Genomic DNA, 20,981 nt, shown 5'->3' with positions numbered 1-20,981 from the left:
TCAGCAGCATTTTGAGAAATGTCTTTTTATTGGCAACTACCAAACATGTATGTGTAAGTACTTTTAGTGAATAACACAAAATTCTACTCTAATCTAGAAATAACATTTTCTACTCATGACTTGATGTTACTTTGTTTACTAATGTGGGCATGATCTGTGCTCAAATTGGATGCTATAAGGAACACTTATCTCTTCAAGTACGACTTTAAAAGTATCGCAAATGATGAAAACATGAGTATTTCAACTGCAATTTTATTTTGTAAAAATGAAGTAATTTCTTCCTGGGCACGGTAATACATGCCTTTAATCCCAGTACTATGGAGGTAGAAGGATGGTCATGGGCTTAAGAACATGGGATTACAGCATGAGTTACAAGACAGGCTAGGTGAAAGACCCTACCTTGAAAATCAAACAAAAATTATTTCCTAGTTAGAAAAAGTAGACAATAAACTATGCACAGGATCAAATCCTACCCAGAACTGTTTTTGGGCTTATTGTGTATAATAAACTAGGTAACTTACCTGTGAGATCTTTGGCTAAATCTGGGTGATTCATTAAACAGTGACTGGCAAATTTCACACTTTCTAATCTCACAGGAACATGAATGTCATTAAATCTAAATAGAAAAAGATAACTAAATATTAATTCAAATATTTTTCAATGTAACTATATCAAACACATAAGCAATAGTTACTGTTTAGCAAACATGTTTATAGTAATAGAGTTAATGTGTTCTGTGGAAAAATGTGAAGCATAAGGATACACACCTTGTTTCAAACAGAGTATTTGCCATGCTAAAACAAGCAAAAAGCAGCACAAACACATTCCTCAAATCAACTACCCATTTTGTACACTGAAAGATGAAAGCTTAAAATTATGCTATAAAAGAAAGTATTCCAAATAGGTATGCTTGACAGGAAGGATTAAGAGAATCTGAGTTATAAAAAGAACTCATTTCAAAGTGGGTTGCATAGAATGTGAGCCACACAGCTTCATTACAAAGTTGCATCTAGACAGGATCAGCATGTATTAATATGCTCTTTTTTTTGGGGGGGGATTGATTTTCCCCCTCAAGGTAGGGTCTCACTCTAGCCCAGGCTGAATTGTAACTCACTATGTAGTCTCAGGCTGGCCTTGAATTTACAGTTAATCTACCTCTGCTGGGATTAAAGATGTGGAAGTGTGACCAGCAGAGGGGACAGGGAGAATATGAATGGGCAGGGAGAATATGAATGGGCAAACCAGGGTCTCTAGCTGTTGCAATAAACTCAAGATGCATGTGCTACTTCGTACATCTGGCTTTTGACATGCCTGCCTAAAATGGTCTAATTTTCCAGTTTAAAAATTCTATAAAATATGAAACATAACATGCAGAGAATGAGCCCATTTTTCTTTTATTTCTGCAAATAAACAGAAGTGTTTTTTTAAACTGGGTGTGGTGGTGCACGCCTTTAATCCCAGCATTACAGAGTAAACTCGAGGTCAGTCTAGACTAAAGTGAAAACCTACCCCAGAAACAATTTTTTTTTTTTTTTGCTTTTTTGAGGTAGGGTCTCACTCTAGCCCAGGCTAACCTGGAATTCACTATGGAGTCTCAGGGTGGCCTCGAACTCACGGCAATCCTCCTACCTCTGCCTCCCAAGTGCTAGGATTAAAGGCGTGCACCACCAGGCCCAGCTGAAACAAAAAATTTTAAAAGCTGGGCGAGGTGGAGCAGGCCTTTAATCCCAGCACTCGAGGGGGAGAGGTAAAGAGGATCGCCATGAGTTGGAGGGCACCTTGAGATGACAGACATAGCGTATTACAGTCAACCTGGACTAAGAGTGAGACCCTACCTTGAAAAACCAAAAACAAACAAGAAATAATAATAATAAAATAAAAATAAATAAATTTATTTATTTATTTGAGGGGGGCAGACAGAGGTAGATAGAATGGGCATGCAGAGCCTCTAGCCACTGCAAATGAATTCCAGATGTATGTGCCACCTGTGTGTGTGGCTTATGTGGGTACTGGGTAGGTAAACCTGGGTCCTTAGGCTTTGCAGCAAGCAGCTTAACCATTAAGCCACCTCTTTGGCCCCTAAAAATATTTTTTGCAGAGCATGGCGGCATACATCTTTAATCCCAGTACTCAGGAGGAAGATTGGCTGTGAGTTCAAGGACAGCCTGAGACCACATAGTGAATTCAAAGTCATTCTGGTCTAGTATGAGACCCTATCTTGAATAACAAAACAAAACAACAACAAAAACAATGGGATTAAATAAAACTGGACGTGGTGGCGCACACTTTTAATCCTAGTGATAGGGAGGCAAAGGTAGGAGGATCACCATGAGTTCGAGGTCACCCTGAGACTACATAGTGAATTCCAGGTAAACCTAGGCCATAGTGATACCCTCTTGAAAAAGCAAAAGAAAATAATTATAATAATGGGATGAAGACATGGCTTAACAGTTATGGTGCTTGCCTGAAAACCCTACGGTCCCAAGGTTTGACTCCCCAGTATACATGTAAGCCAAATTCACAAGGTGGTACAAGTGTCTGGGGTTCATTTGCGTTAGCATGCTCATTCTCTCTCTACTCCATCAAATAAATAAATAAATAGGACTGGAGGGATGGCTTAGTGGTTAATCTACCTCTCCTGGGATTAAAGGTGTGGAATAGTATGACCAGCAGAAGGGGCACACTGCTCTGTGAAGTCTAAGGAACCATGTTTGACTCCCCAGATCCACATAAGACAGACACAAAAAGGTGAGGCAAGAGCAAGGTCACACATGCCCACTAAGTGGCAAAACTATCTGGAATTCGATAGCATTTGCTGAGGTCCTGGTATGCAAACTCACTCACTCTCTCTTGCTCCTAAAAAATTAAATAAGTAAAAAAGAAAACAAAAAAGACTTCACTCCTGTCAGTGCAGTTACAATTGCATACATGTCACTCACTCCTCTCCCATACTAATGTAGTCTGAAGCTGAAGTACAGATCATTATTAAAGTATGTGCTTAACATGTTCAAGGCCCTAACTAAAATCTCCATTAGCACGGGTAGGTGAAAACGTGGTATTTTTAAATACAAGCAAAATTTCCCATCTTTGAAATGATCCCATAATAAAGAAGTTATTCAATATATTATTTTAAAAATTTTGGACTGGAAAGTTGGCTTAGCAGTTAAGCGCTTGCCTGTGAAGCCTAAGGACCCCGGTTCGAGGCTTGATTCCCCAGGACCCACGTTAGCCAGATGCACAAGGGGGCTCACGTGTCTGGAGTTCGTTTGCAGTGGCTGGAAGCCCTGGTGCGCCCATTCTCTCTCTTGCTCTCTGCCTCTTTCTCTCTCTCTCTGTCACTCTCAAATAAAAAAATAAAAATAAACAACAAAAAAAATTTAATTCACTATTTGAGAGACAGTGTACGTGTGAGGGGGGAAGAGAATGAAAATGAATATGGGTGCACCAGGGCTGATTGCTGCTGCAAACAAACTTCCATGTGCTACTTTGTGTATCTGGCTTCACAGGAATACTAAGGAATTGAACCCAAGTTGGCAGGTATTGCAGCAAATGCTTTTCACTGTTCAGCCATTTCCCAAACCCCTTAAAAAAATTTTTTTTTTTTTTTTTGGATTTTTTAAGGTAGGGTCTCACTGTAGCCCAGGCTGACCTGGAATTCACTATGGAGTCTCAGGGTGGCCTCGAACTCACAGCAATCCTCCTACCTCTGCCTCCCAAGTACTGGGATTAAAGGCGTGTGCCACCACACCCGGCAGGCTAAGAAATTCTTAATATCTACTGGCCACCTATTTTCTAATCTAGACATAGTCTTAATTTTTTTTTCCTTTGAGATAGGCTGAACTGGAATCCACAGTGTATTCTCAGGGTGGCCTTGAACTCAGAGCGATCCTCCTACCTCTGCCTCCTGAGTGCTGGGATTCAAGGTGACAACTGGCTCTTGTGTGTGTGTGTTTGTTTTTAAAGGCAAGCCCAACGACTGGCCCTTTGTTTTTTTTAATACGGCAATGAGAGAACATGCGCCAAGGCCTCCAGTCACGGAAACCGAACTCCAGATGTCTACTCCTCCTTGTGCACATGTGCAAACTTGAATGCTTGCATCACTCTGTATCTGGCTTACATGAGACCTGGAGAGTGGAACATGAATCCTTATGTTTTTCAGGCAAGTGCCTTAACCTCTAAACCATCACTCCAGCCCATAATCTTCATATTCTGATTTTTGAAAAAAAAAAACAAACAACTTTTTATTCACTTATTTGCAAGCAGAGAGAGAGAGAGAAGAGTCAGACAAGAGAATGGGCGTGTCAGGGCTTCCAGTGGTTGCAAACGAACTCTAAACACAAGTGCTTCTTTGTGCATCTGGTTTTGCATGGGGAACCAAATGTGACTTCTTTGGCTTTGCAGGCAAGTGCCGTATCTGCTAAACCATTTTTCCAGTTCCCTTCATATATATATATATATATATATATATATATATATATATATATATATATATATATATATATATATATTTTTTTTTTATTTGAGAGCGACAGACACAGAGAGAAAGACAGATAGAGGGAGAGAGAGAGAATGGGCGCGCCAGGGCTTCCAGCCTCTGCAAACGAACTCCAGACGCATGCGCCCCCTTGTGCATCTGACTAACGTGGGACCTGGGGAACCGAGCCTTGAACCGGGGTCCTTAGGCTTCACAGGCAAGCGCTTAACCACTCAGCCATCTCTCCAGCCCTCCCTTCATATTTTAATAAAATCTTTGATTTAGGATCTGTGATTTTATATGTCACAAAAATTAAACATTATTTATGAGCACATAAACTGGAATTAATCAAAATACTTAATACTCTAAGAAAAATAATATTCAATAGACAGAAATTCTTAGTGTCTATGAATTAGAGCCATATCACCAGGGTTAGCAGTGTTCACTAAATTATGTTAAAAAAAATTTTTTTTACAAGGTCAAGTCTCAATCTAGCCCAGGGCAATCAAGAACTCACTCTCTGTAGTAGCCAGGATAGCCTTGAACTCAGTGATCCTCCTACTTCTACCTACTATGTACTAGGATTAAAGATGTACACAATTGCCATAAGTTCAAGAATACCCTGAGACTACATGTGAATTCTAGCTCAGCCTGGACTAGAGTGAGACCCTACATTGAAAACCAAAAAAAAAACATAAAAAAATAAAAAATAAAAAGATGTACACAATCACACCTGCATAGTAAGTGAAGAAAACTATTATGGCTGACTTTTTTTTTTAAATTTTTTGTTTATTTTAATTTATTTATTTGAGAGTGACAAAGAGAAAGAGAGAGAGAGGGAGAGAGAGAGAGAAAGAGGCATATATAGAGAGAGAATGGGCACGCCAGGGCCTCCAGCCGCTGCAAACAAATTCCAGATGTGTGTGCATGCTTGTGGATCTGGCTAACATGGGTCCTGAGGAATGGAGCCTTGAACCGGGGTCCTTAGGCTCCACAGGCAAGCGCTGAACCATCTCTCCAGCCCCTGAATCTGTTTTTATATATAACCCAGTTTAAAAAAAATTGCAAAAAAAAAAACCAAAAAAAAATTGCATTTTTTTTTCCTGCTCAAATGAGTTGCAATAAATAATGACACTTACTATCACTCGGATAGTGAATTCCTTTTTTGTATGCCTGGTTAGGTATAAGGGCTTAGAATAGAAGCCTCTATTTTAAACAGGGTAGGAGGATCACTCTCAGTTCAAGGCCAGCCTGGGATTAGAATTCCATGTCAGCCTGGGCTAGAGCAAGACCTTGCCTCAAAAAAGCATTAACAGGGCTGGAGAGATATTTTGTGGTTAAGGTGCTTACCTACAAAGCCAATGGACCCAGGTCCGATTCCCCAGAACCAACATAAGCCGTATGCAGAAGGTGGCACCTGTGTTTGAAGTTTGTTTGCAGAGGCTGAAGTCGGCCTGGGTGTGCCCAATCTCTCATAAATAAATTAAAATTAAATAAAGGCATGTGCCACCAGGCCTGGTTACAGACTATTTAGGAAAAAACAAAACAAAACACAAAACAAACGACGGGTGTGGTGGTACACGCCTTTAAGCCCAGTGCTTGAGAGGTAGAGGTATAGGAAAATCTCTGTGAGATGGAGGCCCTCCTGATACTACATAGTGAATTCCAGATCAGCCTGAGCTAGACTGAGACTCTACCATGAAAAACCAAATAAGCCAATGGGTACAATTGTGGCACATCTGTTATGGGGGAAAACAACTGCCCTCTAATTTGACCGTAGGCCCGCTCCATGGGAGGAAATACATCTTTGATACTGAAAACCTAAAGCAGTGGTAGTCATGAGCCCTAGCGGTGTAATGTGTCTTGCTGTCTGGCTGAAAGTATATAGTATGCTCACTAAACTGCCCTTTATGCACTTCCCTTAATGCTCATACCCGTATATATTAATGCTACTCTCACTTTTGGCTAGAGACCTTCTCTTTTCAGATGGCAGTGACCTTGGGATGACTCAGAAGGCACCATGGTGCTGCGAAGTCTTAAGAGGAGTGCTCAGCACTGAAACATCTCTATCACACTTTCCAAGGCACAGGGTCTATTGTGGAAGAGGTGGCAGAAAGAATCTAAGAGCCAAGGGAAGGGTAGAACTTCATACAATGTGTGCCTCCAGACACAAAATGGCCTGGGTATCCATGAATTCACAGTGCCTGACACTACCTACACAAGACCATTATAATAGGAGGAAAAGATCATGACATCAAAACAGAGACTGATTGAGAGGGGGAGGGATATGATGGAGAGTGGAGTTTCAAAGGGGGAAAGTAGGGAGAGGGAGGGAATTACCATAGGATATTGTTTATAATCATGGAAGTTGTCAAAAAAAAAAAAAAGCATCCTGCAATTTATTCTACAAGGAGCTAACAAAGATCCATTTCAAGTAGGCCATGGTAGCTCGTGCCTTTAATCCCAGTACTTGGGAGGCTGAGGTATGAGGATTGCTATGATGTTGAGGCTAGCCTAAGACTACATAGTGAATTCCAGGTCAGCCTAAGCTAGAGTGAGACCCTATTAAGAAAAAAAAAAAAAAAAAAAAAAAAAAGATACATTACAATTTTGGTAAGTAATTCAGGTGGATCCTGCTGAATTGAGTCCATAATATTTGATGCTCTTACCGGCCAAGAAAACACTGCCAAAGAGGACGATTCTGTGTGGCCAAATCAGAATCCTTAGACCCAAACAATTTAGCAAGTAGTCGAACCACAGCTAACCGTTCTTCTCCATCATTGCTCTGTGAAGGGACAAAAAACAAAGGTATTTTGAGCTTTATTATGCACAATCTACTTTGCAAAAACAAACAAAAAAAAGTGTTGGGATTTTTCCATACTTGGGGGTACACACCTGTAATTCCACAACTTGGGAGGCAGAGGTAGGCAATTTGAGGCTACCCTGACCTGACACTACACAGTTAATTCCAGGGCATCCTTGGCTAGAATGATACTCTACCTTGAAAAACAACCAACCAAAGGGGGGGGGGGGGAGACAGAGACAGCCACTATGCCTGGTAATTTTAAAAAAAAAGAACCAATAATTGGTATAAAAACTGTTTTAATGGAAATTACTTGAAAAACAGGGTGTTTTTTTTTGTTTTTTGTTTTTTTTTAAATACTGTGATAACTAAAAGCAACTGCTATTTTTTGGGGGGGTGGGGGGGAGGGGAGTTCTCAGATATGCTCTCACTCTAACCACAGCAGAACTGGAATTCACTATTCTCAGGCCAACCTTGAATTCAATGCAATCCTCCTACCTCTGCCTCTTGAGTGCTGGGATTACAGACGTGTGCCACTATGCTCAGGGAAAGTGCTAATTTTAGAGGTTCAAATACAGAAACAAAGAACATACTCAATAAGTAAATCTTTGTGGGAAAAATAAACATAAACACAAAGACCATGGGATATCACAAAAACTTTAGATTTAAAAATTCATTCGAGACAGGCGTGGTGGTGCATGCCTTTATTTCGAGCTCTCAGGAGGCAGAGGTAGGAGGATCACTGTGCCACCCTGAGACTCCATAGTGAATTCCAGGTCAGCCAGGGCTAGAGTGAGACCCTACCTCGAAAAACCAAAAAAAAACCCAAAATTCACTCATCTGGGCTTGAGGGATGGCTTAGCAGTTAAGGCGTTGCTTGCAAAGCCAAAGGACCCAGATTCAATTCCCCAGGACCCACGCTAACCGGATACACAAGGGGGTGCAAGCATCTGGAGTTCATTTGCAGTGGCTAGAAGCCCTGACGTGCCCATTCCCTCCCTTCCTCCCTCCCTCCCTCCCTCCCTCCCTCCCTCCCTCTCTCTCGCTGTCAAATAAATGAATAAATAAATAAAAATAACATATTAAAAAAACTTTCACTCCTTTGCTGGAGGTGGTGGCACATGCCTTTAATCATCAACTTAGTAGGACGAGGTGGGAGTTTTCACTGTGAATTCAAGGCCACTGTGAGACTACATAGTGAATTCCAGGTCAGTCTCAGCTAGAGTGGAACCCTACCTTGAAAACAACACAAAACAAAACAAACAACAAAAAAAGCAGGCTGGAGAGATGGTTTAGCGGTTAAGGCATTTGCCTGCAAAGCCAAAGGACCCTGGTTCAATTCCCCAGGACTCATGTTAGCCAGATGCACAAGGGGGCACATATATCTGGGGTTCATTTGCAGTGGCTGCAGGCCCTGGTGCACCCATTCTCTACCTTTTTTTCTGTCAAATAAACAAAAATATTAAAAAAAAAAAAAAACCATACACACAAAACAAAACAAAATTCACTCATTCATGCCAGGCAAGGTTGTTGATGTTTTTAGTCCCAGCAGTTGGGAGGATGACATAGAACACCACCATAAGAATAAAGGCATTCTAGGTCACTCTAGGAAGATTAAAACTCTTCCTCAACTAAATAAACAAACAAATGAATTTCAGTCATTCATTGTTTAAAATTAGAAAATTTTCAATGACATTTAGTATTTTACTCTTAGAAATAATTTGGATAATAATAATATGGATATACCTTTAGGCTATTGCTAAAATAAACTCCTTAATTAAAAACTAAAACAGGCTGGAGAGATGGCTTTAGTGATTAAGGTGCTTGCCTGCAAAGCCTAAGGAACCAGGTTCGACTCCAAAGAACCCACGCAAGCCAGATGCACATGGTGGTGCATGCATATGGAGTTCATTTGCTGTGGCTTGAGGCCCTGGTGCGCCTATTCTCTCTGCCTATCTGTGTCTCAAAGAAATAAAATCAAAATAAAATAAAGGGGGCTGCAGAGATGGCTCAGAGGTGAAGGACCTTCCCTACAAAGCCTAATTACTCTGGTTTGATTCCCCAGTACCTATGTAAAGCCAAATGACAAAGTGGTACATACATCTGGTGTTCGTTTCCAGTAGTTAGAGGCTCTGGTTTGCTCATATTCTCTCTCTTTATCCTGTCTCCCAGCTTACAAATAAATTAAATAATAAAAATAATAATAAAGGTTTCTAGGTTTATCCTATGGAAAAAGTATCTTATTGAAGCAGGGTCTCTTGCAGCCCAGACAGGTTTTGAGTGGATTTTAAGTATGCATCACCAGGCTAAGCTTTCATAGGCAAATTCTTACTGGTATTATAACCTTTGTGTAATAATGAATAATTATTATAAATACCAGTGAACACAAATATACACATAATTTAAGTCTGGACAAAATATTTCAATTTTATATTTTTATCTAAAAAATGAAAAATGCCAGGCATGGTGGCACAAGCCATTAATCAAATCACTTGGGATGGTGAGGCAGGACTATCGCTGTGAATCTGAGGCCACCACGACACGACAGGGTGAATTCCAGCCTGGGCTACACTGACACCTATGTCTAAAAACAAAAGGAAAGAAACAAACAAAAAAAATAAAAATAAAAAGGGGGGCTTGAGAGATGGCTTAGTGGTTAAGGAGCTTGCCTGCAAAGCCGGAGGACTTATATTCAACTCTGTAGGTTGCACGTAAGCCAGACAGTGATGCAAGTACACAATGCTGCACATGAGCACAAGGGGACGCATGTGTCTGGATTTCACTTTCCGTGGCTGGAGGCCTTGGCACACCAATACTCTCTCATAAGAAAATAAAAGATAAAAACAAACAACAAACAACAACAAAAAACAGGCATGGTGGTGCATGCCTTTACTCCCAGCCCTTGGGAGGCAGAGGTAAAAGGATCGCTATGGCTGTGAGTTCGAAGCCACCCTGAGATTACATAGTGATTCCAGGTCAGCCTAAGCTAGAGTGAAACCCTACCTTGGGGGGAGAGGGTGACACACAAACAACAACAACAACAACAACAACAACAAAAACAGACCAGTCTGTTGGGCTTGCCTCAAAAAATAACAAAATATATAAACCAACCAGGTACAGTATACGTTGTAATGTTAGCAGAAAGCAGGACCTCAAGGCCAATCTGGGCTACAATAAAACTGTACTCTAAAAAACACAATCAAAACAAACAAACAAAACCCCACATTAAATCCTGTAATGACAGTGTTAACTAAAAGCAAGCAAGGACTACATAGATAGCTTAGTGGTTACAACATTTCCCTGCAAAGCAAAGGACCCAGGTTCAACTCCCCAGGACCCATATAAGCCAGATGCAGAAGGTGACACATATGATTTTGTTTAAGTGGCTGGAAGCCATGGTGTGCCCATTTCCTCTATTATGTCTCTCTCTCAAATAAAAATAAATAAATAAATAAAAGCAAATGATGGCTGCAGAAATGGCTAAGTGTGTTCAGACACTTGTTTGCAGAGCATTAACTACTTGAATCCCTAGTACCCATAAAAGGCCAGATGCACAAAGAGGCAAAGGCATCGGGAATTTGTTTGCAGTTGCCAGAGGCCCATGCATGCCCAGGTACTCACTGATTACAAATAAATAAAATTTAAGTATTTATTTGCATGTGAAGCCTAAGGTTCAAGGCTCAATTCCCCAGGACCCATGTTAGCCAGATGCACAAGGGGATGCTCGCATCTGGGGTTTGTTTGCAGTGGCTGGAGGGCCTGGCACGCCCATTCTCTCTCGTGGGCTCTCTCTCTGGCTCTTTCTCTCTCTGTCTGTTGCTCTCAAACAAATAAAAATTTTTTAAAAATCCGATAGAAAATGTTTCTCAAGGGCTAGAGAGATGGCTGTGATGCCTAAGGACCCAAGTTGGATTCCCCAGGACCCACATAAGCCAGATGAACAAGATGAAGCATACATCTGGAGTTCATTGGCAGTAGCTGGAGGCCCTGATATACGGGTTTTCCCATTTTCTCTCTCTCCCTTTCAAATAAATAAATAATGTGTTTAAAAAAACAAAAAAAAGAAGCTGGGTGTGGTGGCACAAGCCTTTAATCCCAGCACTCGGGAGGCACAGGTAGGAGGATCGCCGAGAATTCGAGGCCACCCTGAGACTTCATAGTGAATTTCAGGTCAGCCTGGGCTACAGTGAAACCCTACCTTGGAAAACCAAAAAAATAATAGTAATAATAAAAGTCTCTCAAAAAGCATAGGGTCTTCTGTGCTGGAGGTCATCAATATAATCCTTTCCAGATCATTCATGTTTATGGCAGCTCTATTCGCAGTAGCTTAGAAATGCAACCAGCCTAGAAGATGTAATGAAGATGTAGTACATTTACATAATGGAATTCTATTCAGTGGTTAAAAAAGTGTCAAATTATGCAATCTAAAGGGAAATGAATAAATCTGGAAAGGATTATACTAAGTGAGGTAACCCAGGCCCAGAAACCCAAATGCCACATATTCTCACCCACTTACGGATCCTAGCTACAAATATTTATACTTGTATGTGTGTTGGAGTAAAACTCAGTTGCAAAGGCCAGTAACCTAAGAAAGGGGCTATAGGGGAGGACTGAAGGAGATGGTATAGTATATATGTAAGTAGATGAACAGATTACTGGGGTTGGAATTGCGTAAGTGAGGTCAAGGGAACAGACTGTGTAAAATAAGGGTGAGGGGAGAGTTAATTAAAAATTTTAAGATGTTACAAATAAGACATATGGAGCTGCAGAGATGGCTTAGCAGTTAAGCAGTTAAGGCACGTGCCATCTGGAATTCATTTTAGTGGCTGTAGGCCCTGGCATGCCCTTTCTCTCTCTTTTTTGTGTCTGCCTATCTGTCTCTCAATAAAATATATTTAAGATACCTAAGCTATATGGAAAACTACTTAATAGACAATGATATACCCAAAAGCAATAGATTACTAGAAAAATTTCATAGCCAGGCCTGGTGGTGCATGCCTTTAATCCCAGCACTTGGGAGGCAGAGGTAGGAGGATTGCTATGAGGAATTCGAGGCCACCCTGAAACTATATAGTGAATTGCAGGTCAGCCTGGACTAGAGTGAAACCCTACATCAAAAACAACAACAAGCCAGGCGTGGTGGCGCACGCCTTTAATCCCAGCACTCGGGAGGCAGAGGTGGGAGGATTGCCGTGAGTTCGAGGCCACCCTGAGACTCCATAGTGAATTCCAGGTCAGCCTGGGCTACAGTGAGACCCTACCTCCAACCCCCCCCCAAAAAACAACAATAAAAATGCAGGTGTGGTGGTGCACGCCTTTATTTCCAGCACTTGTGAGGTCTATAGAGAGGTAGGAGGGTTGCTGTGAGTTTGAGGCCACCATTAGAATACCTATTGAATTCCAGCACAGCCCAAGCTAGAATGAGACCCTACCTCAAAAAATAAAAAAAATTAAAAAACAAACAAACAGAAAAATAACCTCCCCCCCCCCAAAAAAAAAGAAAGACAAGAAATATTTCAGTGCTAGGGATGGGATAACTTCCAATAACATGTTAGCCAAAGAGGTCCCTGATGACCCAAAAACATTACAGGATATTGCCAAGACTCATGGTTTTCTATCAGAAATAGATTGTAAGACCCTACTATTGATTGAAGACTCCAAATGCTTTGACTGCAAGGTCACTGAGCAATCAAGCTGGAGCTGAAAACCACCCCCTATACACCAACTGACACAAAGCAAGAAAAGGCTATGTTGCATGCAGCTTTATGGGAGCGAGAAGTTACCAGTGTTGATAACAGTGGATACTGCAAGCCTTAAGTTTGGCCACATAGGCCAAATGACCCAAACAGGTACAATACTGACATGTCTTGTTACGGGGGAATACAACCACTCTATCATTAAACTGGAGGCCCACTACACAGGAAGGTATACATTGCTGGTACTAAAAACCTCATCAAATGCTTATGGTGGGAGGTCTTGTAACCTAGGAAGGTAATGCCTACTCTTGTTTGGCAAAATGCATATATTATGCTCACCACACTGCCCTGCAAGCAGTATATACTTAATGTTCATATTCATATATTAATGCTAATCCCACTTCTGGTTAGAGAAGCTTCTCTTTTCAGATGGCGGTGACCACTGGGATGACTCAGAAGACACCACAGTGTTAAGAAGAAGTGACAGGAGTGTTCAGCACTGTGACAGCTCTATCACACCCTCAAGGCTCAGGGTCCATTATGGAAGAGGTGGCAGAAAGAATGTAAGATCAAAAGATGAGTAAGAGTGCGCTCTCCCAGACATGAAACGTCCTGGATATCCATTACCTCACAGTGCCTAACCCTAACTAACACAAGACCTTCATAAGAGGAAGAGAAGATGATGACATAAAAATAAGAGAGACTGACTGGGAGGACAAGGTGATATGATGGAGAGTGAAGAGTGGAGTTGTGAAGGGGAAAAAGAGGGGAGGAAAGGATTATCATGGTTTATGGTCTATAATTATGGAAGTGGTCAATAAAAAGTGTTTAAGGAAACTGTGGAGGGCTGACTTAATAGTAAGGTGCTTGCCTACAAAGCCAAAAGACTCAGGTTCAATTCTTCTGGACCCACATGAGCCGGATGCACAAGGGGGCGCATGTAGCTGGAATTTGTTTGCAGCAGCTGAAGGCCCTGGCATGCCCATTCTCTCCCTCTCATAAATTAATTAAGAAAAATTAAAATTAAAAAAAAATTTAAAAACAAACTATGCAGCCTGGATTGCTGCTTCATGCCTTTAATTCTAGCCCTACAGAGTGACTTCCTAGGTCAGCCTGGGCTAGAGTGAGACCCTGCCTCAAAAAACAACAAAGCAACAAAAATAAACAGGACTAGAGAGGTTTAGTGGTTTTAGTGTTTGCCTGCAAAGCCTGATGACCCAGCTTTGATTTCTCAGCACCCACGTAAACCAGGTGCACATGATGGCACAGATCTGGAGTTTGCTTGCAGTGACTAGAGGCTCTGTCACATCCATACATATATACACATTCACTCATTCTGAAAATAAAGGAATTAATAAACAGAAGTTGAAAACCAAAAAAGGGTCCAGAGAGATGGCTTAAGGGTTAAAGCACTTGCCTGAAAAGCCCAAGGACCCAGGTTTGATTCCCCAGAACCCATATAAGCCAGACGCATATGGTAGCACATGTGTCTAGAATTTGAATGCAGTTGCTGGAGGCCCTGGTGCGCCCATTCTCTATATGTCTCTTTCTCTTTCTCAAATAAATATATGAAATTTTAAAAAAAAGAAAGGAATGTTAGGAGTTTGTGAAAAATTTACGCATTCCTTGCTAAGTTGGCTATACAATAACTCATTCAAAAAAAATTATTTGGGCAGAAGAGATGGCTTAGCAGTTAAGTGCTTGCCTATGAAGCCTAAAGACCCCCATTCGAGGCTTGATTCTCCAGCACCCACGTTAGCCAGATGTACAAGGGGCACACACATCTGGAGTTCGTTTACAGTGGCTGGAAGCCCTGGCACGCCCATTGTCTCTCTCTCTCTGCCTTTTTCTGTCTCTGTCACTCTGTCATAAATAAATAAATAAAATAAAAATTAAAAAAAAACTCATTACTTGATTTATGCCATAAATGACCCTTAGAACACTTAATTTAAATTTGTTTGGTGAAATGTCATAAATTAGGGCTGAGGAAATGGTTCAGTGAATAAGGTACTTGCTATATAAATGTGACAACTGTGTAAGTAGTGTCAGGTACTGTGAGGTCATGGACATCCCTAACCCTAACCCTACCTACACAAAGCTATCATAGTGGGAGAAAAAGATCATGACATCAAAATAAAAGAGAGGGATGGAGAGATGGCTTAGTGGTTAATTGCTTGCCTGTGATGCCTAAGGACCCCGGTTTGAGGCTCGATTCCCCAGGACCCACATAAGCCAGATGCACAAGGGGGTACACGCGTCTGGAGTTCATTTGCAGTGGCTGGAAGCCCTGGCGTGCCCACTCTCCTCTCTCTCTGCCTCTTTCTCTGTCACTCTCAAATAAATAAATAAATAAATATTTAAATAAGATGGGATTGACATCTTTAAAAATAAAAAATAAAAAAATAAAAGACAGACTGAGAGAGGGAGGGGATATAATAAAAAGTGGAGTTTCAGCTGGGGGAGGGAGGGAGTTACCATGGGTTATCTACAATTATGGAGTTGTCAATTAAAACAAAATTGAAAAAAAATGTGACAACTGGAGTTTGGATCCCCAGAATCTGAGTAAATGCCAGATGTGCACAATGGCCAGTTTATAATCCCAGTACCTGAGAGGTAGAGACAGGGGATCCTGGAGCAACTTGGCTAGTGGAACTAGTTTATCTGGCTTGCACTGTGTTCAAATGAGTCTGTGCCTCAATAAATAACGTGAAGAACAACTGAGCAAGACACCTGACATTCACCATTTGCCTCCATAAGCACACAGATCACACACACACACACACACACACACACACACACACACACACACACCCCAAAAAGCAAAGTCCCATTATCTGAACACTGAAAAATTGGGGGGGATCTATATCATTCAATATCAATATATTGAATATCACCAATTTCAAATGTAACACTTTTTAACATCTATCACTTATGTCACCATGCTTAACAGATATTTTAAAAATGGGCATATGATCATTACAAACTGTTACATCAAGCCAAGTAAGAGAAAATTTTAACTCATTTAATTCATTTATTCTTAGAGAAAATCTACGATACACAAAATTTTTTAAAAGCTTAAAGTGCTTTGAAATTGTTTAATCCTACCTTCAGTTTAAATTCAAGCTGTGGCATAACAGATAATAATAAATGAGGATCTATGGCAAAAAGTTCCTGAATCAGATCGAATACATGTTCTGACAAATCACTTACTGACGATCTTCCCAGCACCAGGACTTGATTGAAAAACTATGAAACATTAAAAACAAAAATATTTGTTTGGTTTAATGACATAAATAGGTTTTCTACAAACATGACTATAAAGAAAACTATGTAATCAAATATACAGTAATGATAAAGAACAAGTATTTGAATACCCCACCGCCAAGGTAGGTTTTTACTCTAGTTCAGCCTGAACAGAAATGTATTCTGAAGTCCCAGAATGCCCTTGAACTTCACACTGATCCTCCTACCTTTGACTCCCAAATGCTGGGATTAAAGCTATATGCCATCATGTCGGGTTAAGAATTTTTTTAAAAAGTATTTTGTTTTTATTTATTTGAGATAGAGAGAGAGCAAGCGCGCGCACGCCAGCGAGCTACCGCATGCCAGGGCTTTCAGCCACTGCAAGTGACTTCCAGATGCACGTGCCACCTTGGGCATCTGGTTTATGTGGGTATTGGGGAATCAAACCAGGATCCTTTGGCTTTGAAGGCAAAGCACCTTAAATGCTAAGCCATCTCTCCAGCCCACTAAGATTTTTTAATAAACATTTCTTTAAATAATAATATTAATCTGCAAGCAAGAGGGGAAGGAAACACACGCAAAGTATGGACAAGCCAAGGGACTCCTGCTACTGCAAACAGAACACCAGACACATATACCACTTTGTGCATCGATGCTGGGGAACTGAGAACAGGCTGCAGATTTTGCAAGAAAATCCCTTTAACAATTCAGCCATCTCACCAGTCCAGCATTTGAATTGTTAGTATGTATCAGGAAAACCATTGAAACAAGAAAAGAAATAAAAATGAAATAAATAAGAAGTTATAAAGTTATGGGGAAAAAGGGAAAGATTTTCCATTGTGTTTCAAATTAGGATTTGAGAATCTAAATTCATTTAAGTAAAACAATGTACATAGCTTGTGTGATCCAAAGAATTTAACAGCAATTTTCTCACAAAAAATGGAGAGAAATGTATTGCCAAATTTTTTATTTCTAGCTAAAACATATTCTATTTTTTTTTTGCCACGAGTTTGGCAATAGAGAGACCTTTAAAACAAAGGGTAGGGCTGGAAAGATGGCTTTGCAGATGAGGTGTTTGCCTGCAAAGCCAGAGGACCAAGGTTCAATTCCTCAGGACACAATAACACAGATGAACAAGGTGGCACACATGTGTGAATTGATTTGCAGTAGCTGGAAGCCCTGGTGCGCCCATTCATTTGAACTTTCTGCTTCTCTATCAAAAAACAAAAACAAAACAACAACAACAAAAAAACATGAAGGCTAAGTTTCTTTTCTTCCCTCCCCCACCCACCTTTTTGGTTAGTTCTGAAGGCAAGCTGTTCATTAAAAGTCAGATGACAGAAAAAACTGCTGATAATGCAAAGCCCATCTAGAAAACTCAAAAAACTATTACAGAAGAAACTGGATGTGGTGGCTCATGCTTTTAATCCCAGCACCCGGGAGGCAGAGGATAACCATGAGTTCAGGGCCACCCTAAGACTACCGACTACCTAGTGAATTCCAAGTCAGCCTGGGGTAGAGTGAGATCCTGCCAACAAAACAAAAAGATGCTACAGAGGCAATGGCATGTAAATAAGCATCTATTTTCTTTTGCATGTTTCCTTTTGAAAGGCACCATAAATGGTTAAAAAAATATGCCTGTTCAGTATGCAGTCTGAAAAGAATGAGGAACACAGTTTAACTTAATACACACACAGATAAAGATAGAATATTTACAGAAGTGATGTGATTATAATTGGTGTTTATTTCTGAGAAATGAGATCAGGACATTAAAGGCTGAGCTATACCTTCCACTGTTTGGTACTATTTTAAATATTTCTTCTGTTAACCTACTAAAATATTGATTTAACAGCAGAAAAAATAACATCATTTGGGCTGGAGAGATGGCTTAGCGGTTAAGCGCTTGCCTGTGAAGCCTATGGACCCTGATTTGAGGCTTGATTCCCCAGGACCCACGTTAGCCAGATGCACAGGGGGACGCACGTTCGTTTGCAGTGGCTGGCAGCCCTGACACACCCATTCTTTCTCTCTTTCTTTCCTTGTCTGTCTCTCTCAAATAAATAAATAAAAAGAAACAAAAAAAAAGTTAAAAAAAAATAACAACATTCAAATGAATAAACCTTCATTTAGTTTAGTTTTTTTTTGTTTGTTTGTTTTTTGAGATAGGGTCTCACTTTAGCCCAGGCTGACCTGGAATTCACTATGGAGTCTCAGGGTGGCCTTGAACTCACATCACAGAGATCCTCCTACCTCTGCCTCCCGAGTGCTGGGATTAAAGGCATGCGCCACCACACCCGGCTTTCATTTAGTTTTTATATGAAAGTAATTCAACAACATTTAAAAATACCTTAGTGCAAGACAACAAGAAAATTAGTTTGTTATCAATTTAAAGGGATATTTGTAATTCTTCATATGACAAAGAAAAATCTCAAAATAAAGAAATATACTTAGATAAATAGTAAATGTGCAATAAAATTAACTGCTATACTTGGTTAGATAAATTACAAAATTTCCCCAAATTGCATTTTTAGGAAAAAAGAGTTGAATTCAATGAAGCTTTTAAAAATTTTTTATTTGCAAGCAGAGAGAAACAGGAGAGAGAAAATAGGCATATTGGAGCCTCTAGCCACTGTAAACGAACTCCAGATGCATGTGCCACTATGTGCGTCTGGCTTTATGTGGGTACTGGGGAAGCACATCAATGAGAATTCAGGCAAGCACCTTAACTGCTGAGCCCTATCTCCAGAGCCCAATGAAGTTTTATTTTTAAAAAACGGTACTTATACATTACGAGGAAGAAACACAAGGGTTTCACAGCAATGATGCTTATGAAATTATACATTTCTTTTATTTTGACCATATTCACATTAAAGTTTTTAAATTTGCTCTAATAAAATTGCTTATGAGACCCATCTACATGAGACTAGTTCTAATAAATTCAAATTCTAATAAATTCAAAAAATGGCTTAAGGATTATGATTTACAAATAAATGTAAACAAATACATACATTGGCAATGCAAGCCTCAATGGTCTGGACTGTCCTTTTCAACAGGACTTTTGCAAGGTCGAAGGACTGTTTATTTAAATTCTGAAAAACAAAAACATGCAAAGCATGTAAAATTATAAATTAGTTAACTTGAGACAGAATCATCTGTACACTACAGTTTTCAAACTATTAAAATATGAAATTAAAAAAAATCACTAAATTCCAATTGTTTTACCATATCCTCTGGTCAACTGGTCTTAAATGCAGAAGTTGCCAATTGTACTTAATAAGTCAAAGCTAGAGCTGGGCATGGTGGCCCACCCCTTTAATCCCAGCACCTGGGAGGCAGAGGTAGGTGGATTGCAGTGAGTTCAAGGCCACTCTGAGACTTCAGCCTGAGCTAGAGTAAAACCCTGCCTCGAAAAACCAAAGCAAAACAAAACACTAAAACCATTAGGTCAGCAAAAGTCCAACCCTATGTTAACAGTTACACAGAAACAGACAAGGCTTTTTCAGTTTGTATGTTAACTAACATGAACTGTCATACACATGTATCCTTTAATCCTGGGATTAAAGGCATGGACCACTATGCCTAGCTTTGCTTCATTTTCAAGGTAGGGTCTCACTGCAGCCCAGGCTCGCCTCAAATTCAAGGTGATCCTTCAACCTCAGCCTCCTGAATGCTGGGGTTAAAGATGTGCATCACTACTCCCAGCCTCAATTGTATTTTTACAATTTCACACACTCAGAGGCACACAAGGGCTTTTATCCACTGAAAACAAACTCCAGATGCATGTGACCACCACTTTGTGCATCTGGCATTACCTAGGTATTGGGGAATTAAACCCAGACCATCAGGCTTGCAAGAATCACCTTTAACTACTGAGCCATCTCCTCAGCCCAAATTGTATTTTGAAATATGAATGCATGCTCCCTTAAGCCCCAGTGCACAGTAAAACACTGAAGGCTCTCAGACTGTGAGTGACATATTATTTGATTTATAAAAGGTATTAAGATTTTTGGGGAGGCTAGTAAGATGGCTAAGGTGTTAAGAGCATTCCCTATTAAACAATAGGGCATGGGACAAACCAAAAGTTTTAATTCCCAGAACCAACATATAAAACTGATATGGTTTAGGCGTGGTGACTTTGAGGTACCCTAAGACTATATAGTCAAGTTCAGGTCAGCCTGGACTAGAGTGAGACACTACCTCAAAAAAAAAAAAAAAAAAAATCTGGTCCGGGGGAGGGAGGGAATTACCATGAGATATTTTTTGATAATCATGGAAAATGTTAATAAAAATTAAAAAATTAATGAAAAAAAATCTGTACTTGTGTGTGTGTGTGTGTGTGAGAGAGAGAGAGAGAGAGAGAGAGAGAAAGGGAGGGATGGAGGAGGGAAGAAGGGTGGACATACATGTATATGACCACAGTCCTTATGTGGAGTGGACAACCTGGGCTGTGAGGCCTCACCTTCATCTCGTATATCACTGTAGCCTGACAAGCTCGCCTGCCCTTGAGTTTCCCAGTAATTTCCTATACTACCTCCATCTCATTAGTGACTTTATATGGGTTCTGGGGATCTAACTCATGGTTTTTACCTACTGAGTCACTTCTGCAGTCCCTTTAGGGGATAAAAATTTTTTTGTTGTTGTTTTAAAGAACACCCATTAAGATCGCTATACTATCAAGTTGTGAACTGAGATTATCTTCCAGCTCTGAAAATGAGGCTAAAAAACCCTCCACTAAAGACCAGTGGTCAGCAAACTATGACATTTA

The 20,981-nt window shown here is 40.3% G+C and overlaps 1 protein-coding gene across 1 annotated transcript in view; it reads right to left on the bottom strand.

Moving 5' to 3' along the window:
• The window catches only part of Pds5a (PDS5 cohesin associated factor A), a 131,552-nt gene that overhangs the window by 70,253 nt on the left and 40,318 nt on the right, over positions 1 to 20,981 (bottom strand). The window contains exons 7-10 of the mRNA XM_045161407.1: positions 19,225 to 19,305; positions 16,079 to 16,219; positions 7,144 to 7,259; positions 522 to 616 (exon numbers count right to left, since the gene is read on the bottom strand). Coding sequence (XP_045017342.1) covers positions 522 to 616; positions 7,144 to 7,259; positions 16,079 to 16,219; positions 19,225 to 19,305 — 433 coding nt within the window. The remainder of the gene's footprint in view (positions 1 to 521; positions 617 to 7,143; positions 7,260 to 16,078; positions 16,220 to 19,224; positions 19,306 to 20,981) is intronic.

This window comes from Jaculus jaculus, chromosome 11 (assembly GCF_020740685.1).
Source record: "Jaculus jaculus isolate mJacJac1 chromosome 11, mJacJac1.mat.Y.cur, whole genome shotgun sequence".
Taxonomy (NCBI): Eukaryota; Metazoa; Chordata; class Mammalia; order Rodentia; family Dipodidae; genus Jaculus; species Jaculus jaculus.
Note: the sequence above shows the minus strand (reverse complement) of the source record. Positions and strands in the feature narration are given on the sequence as shown.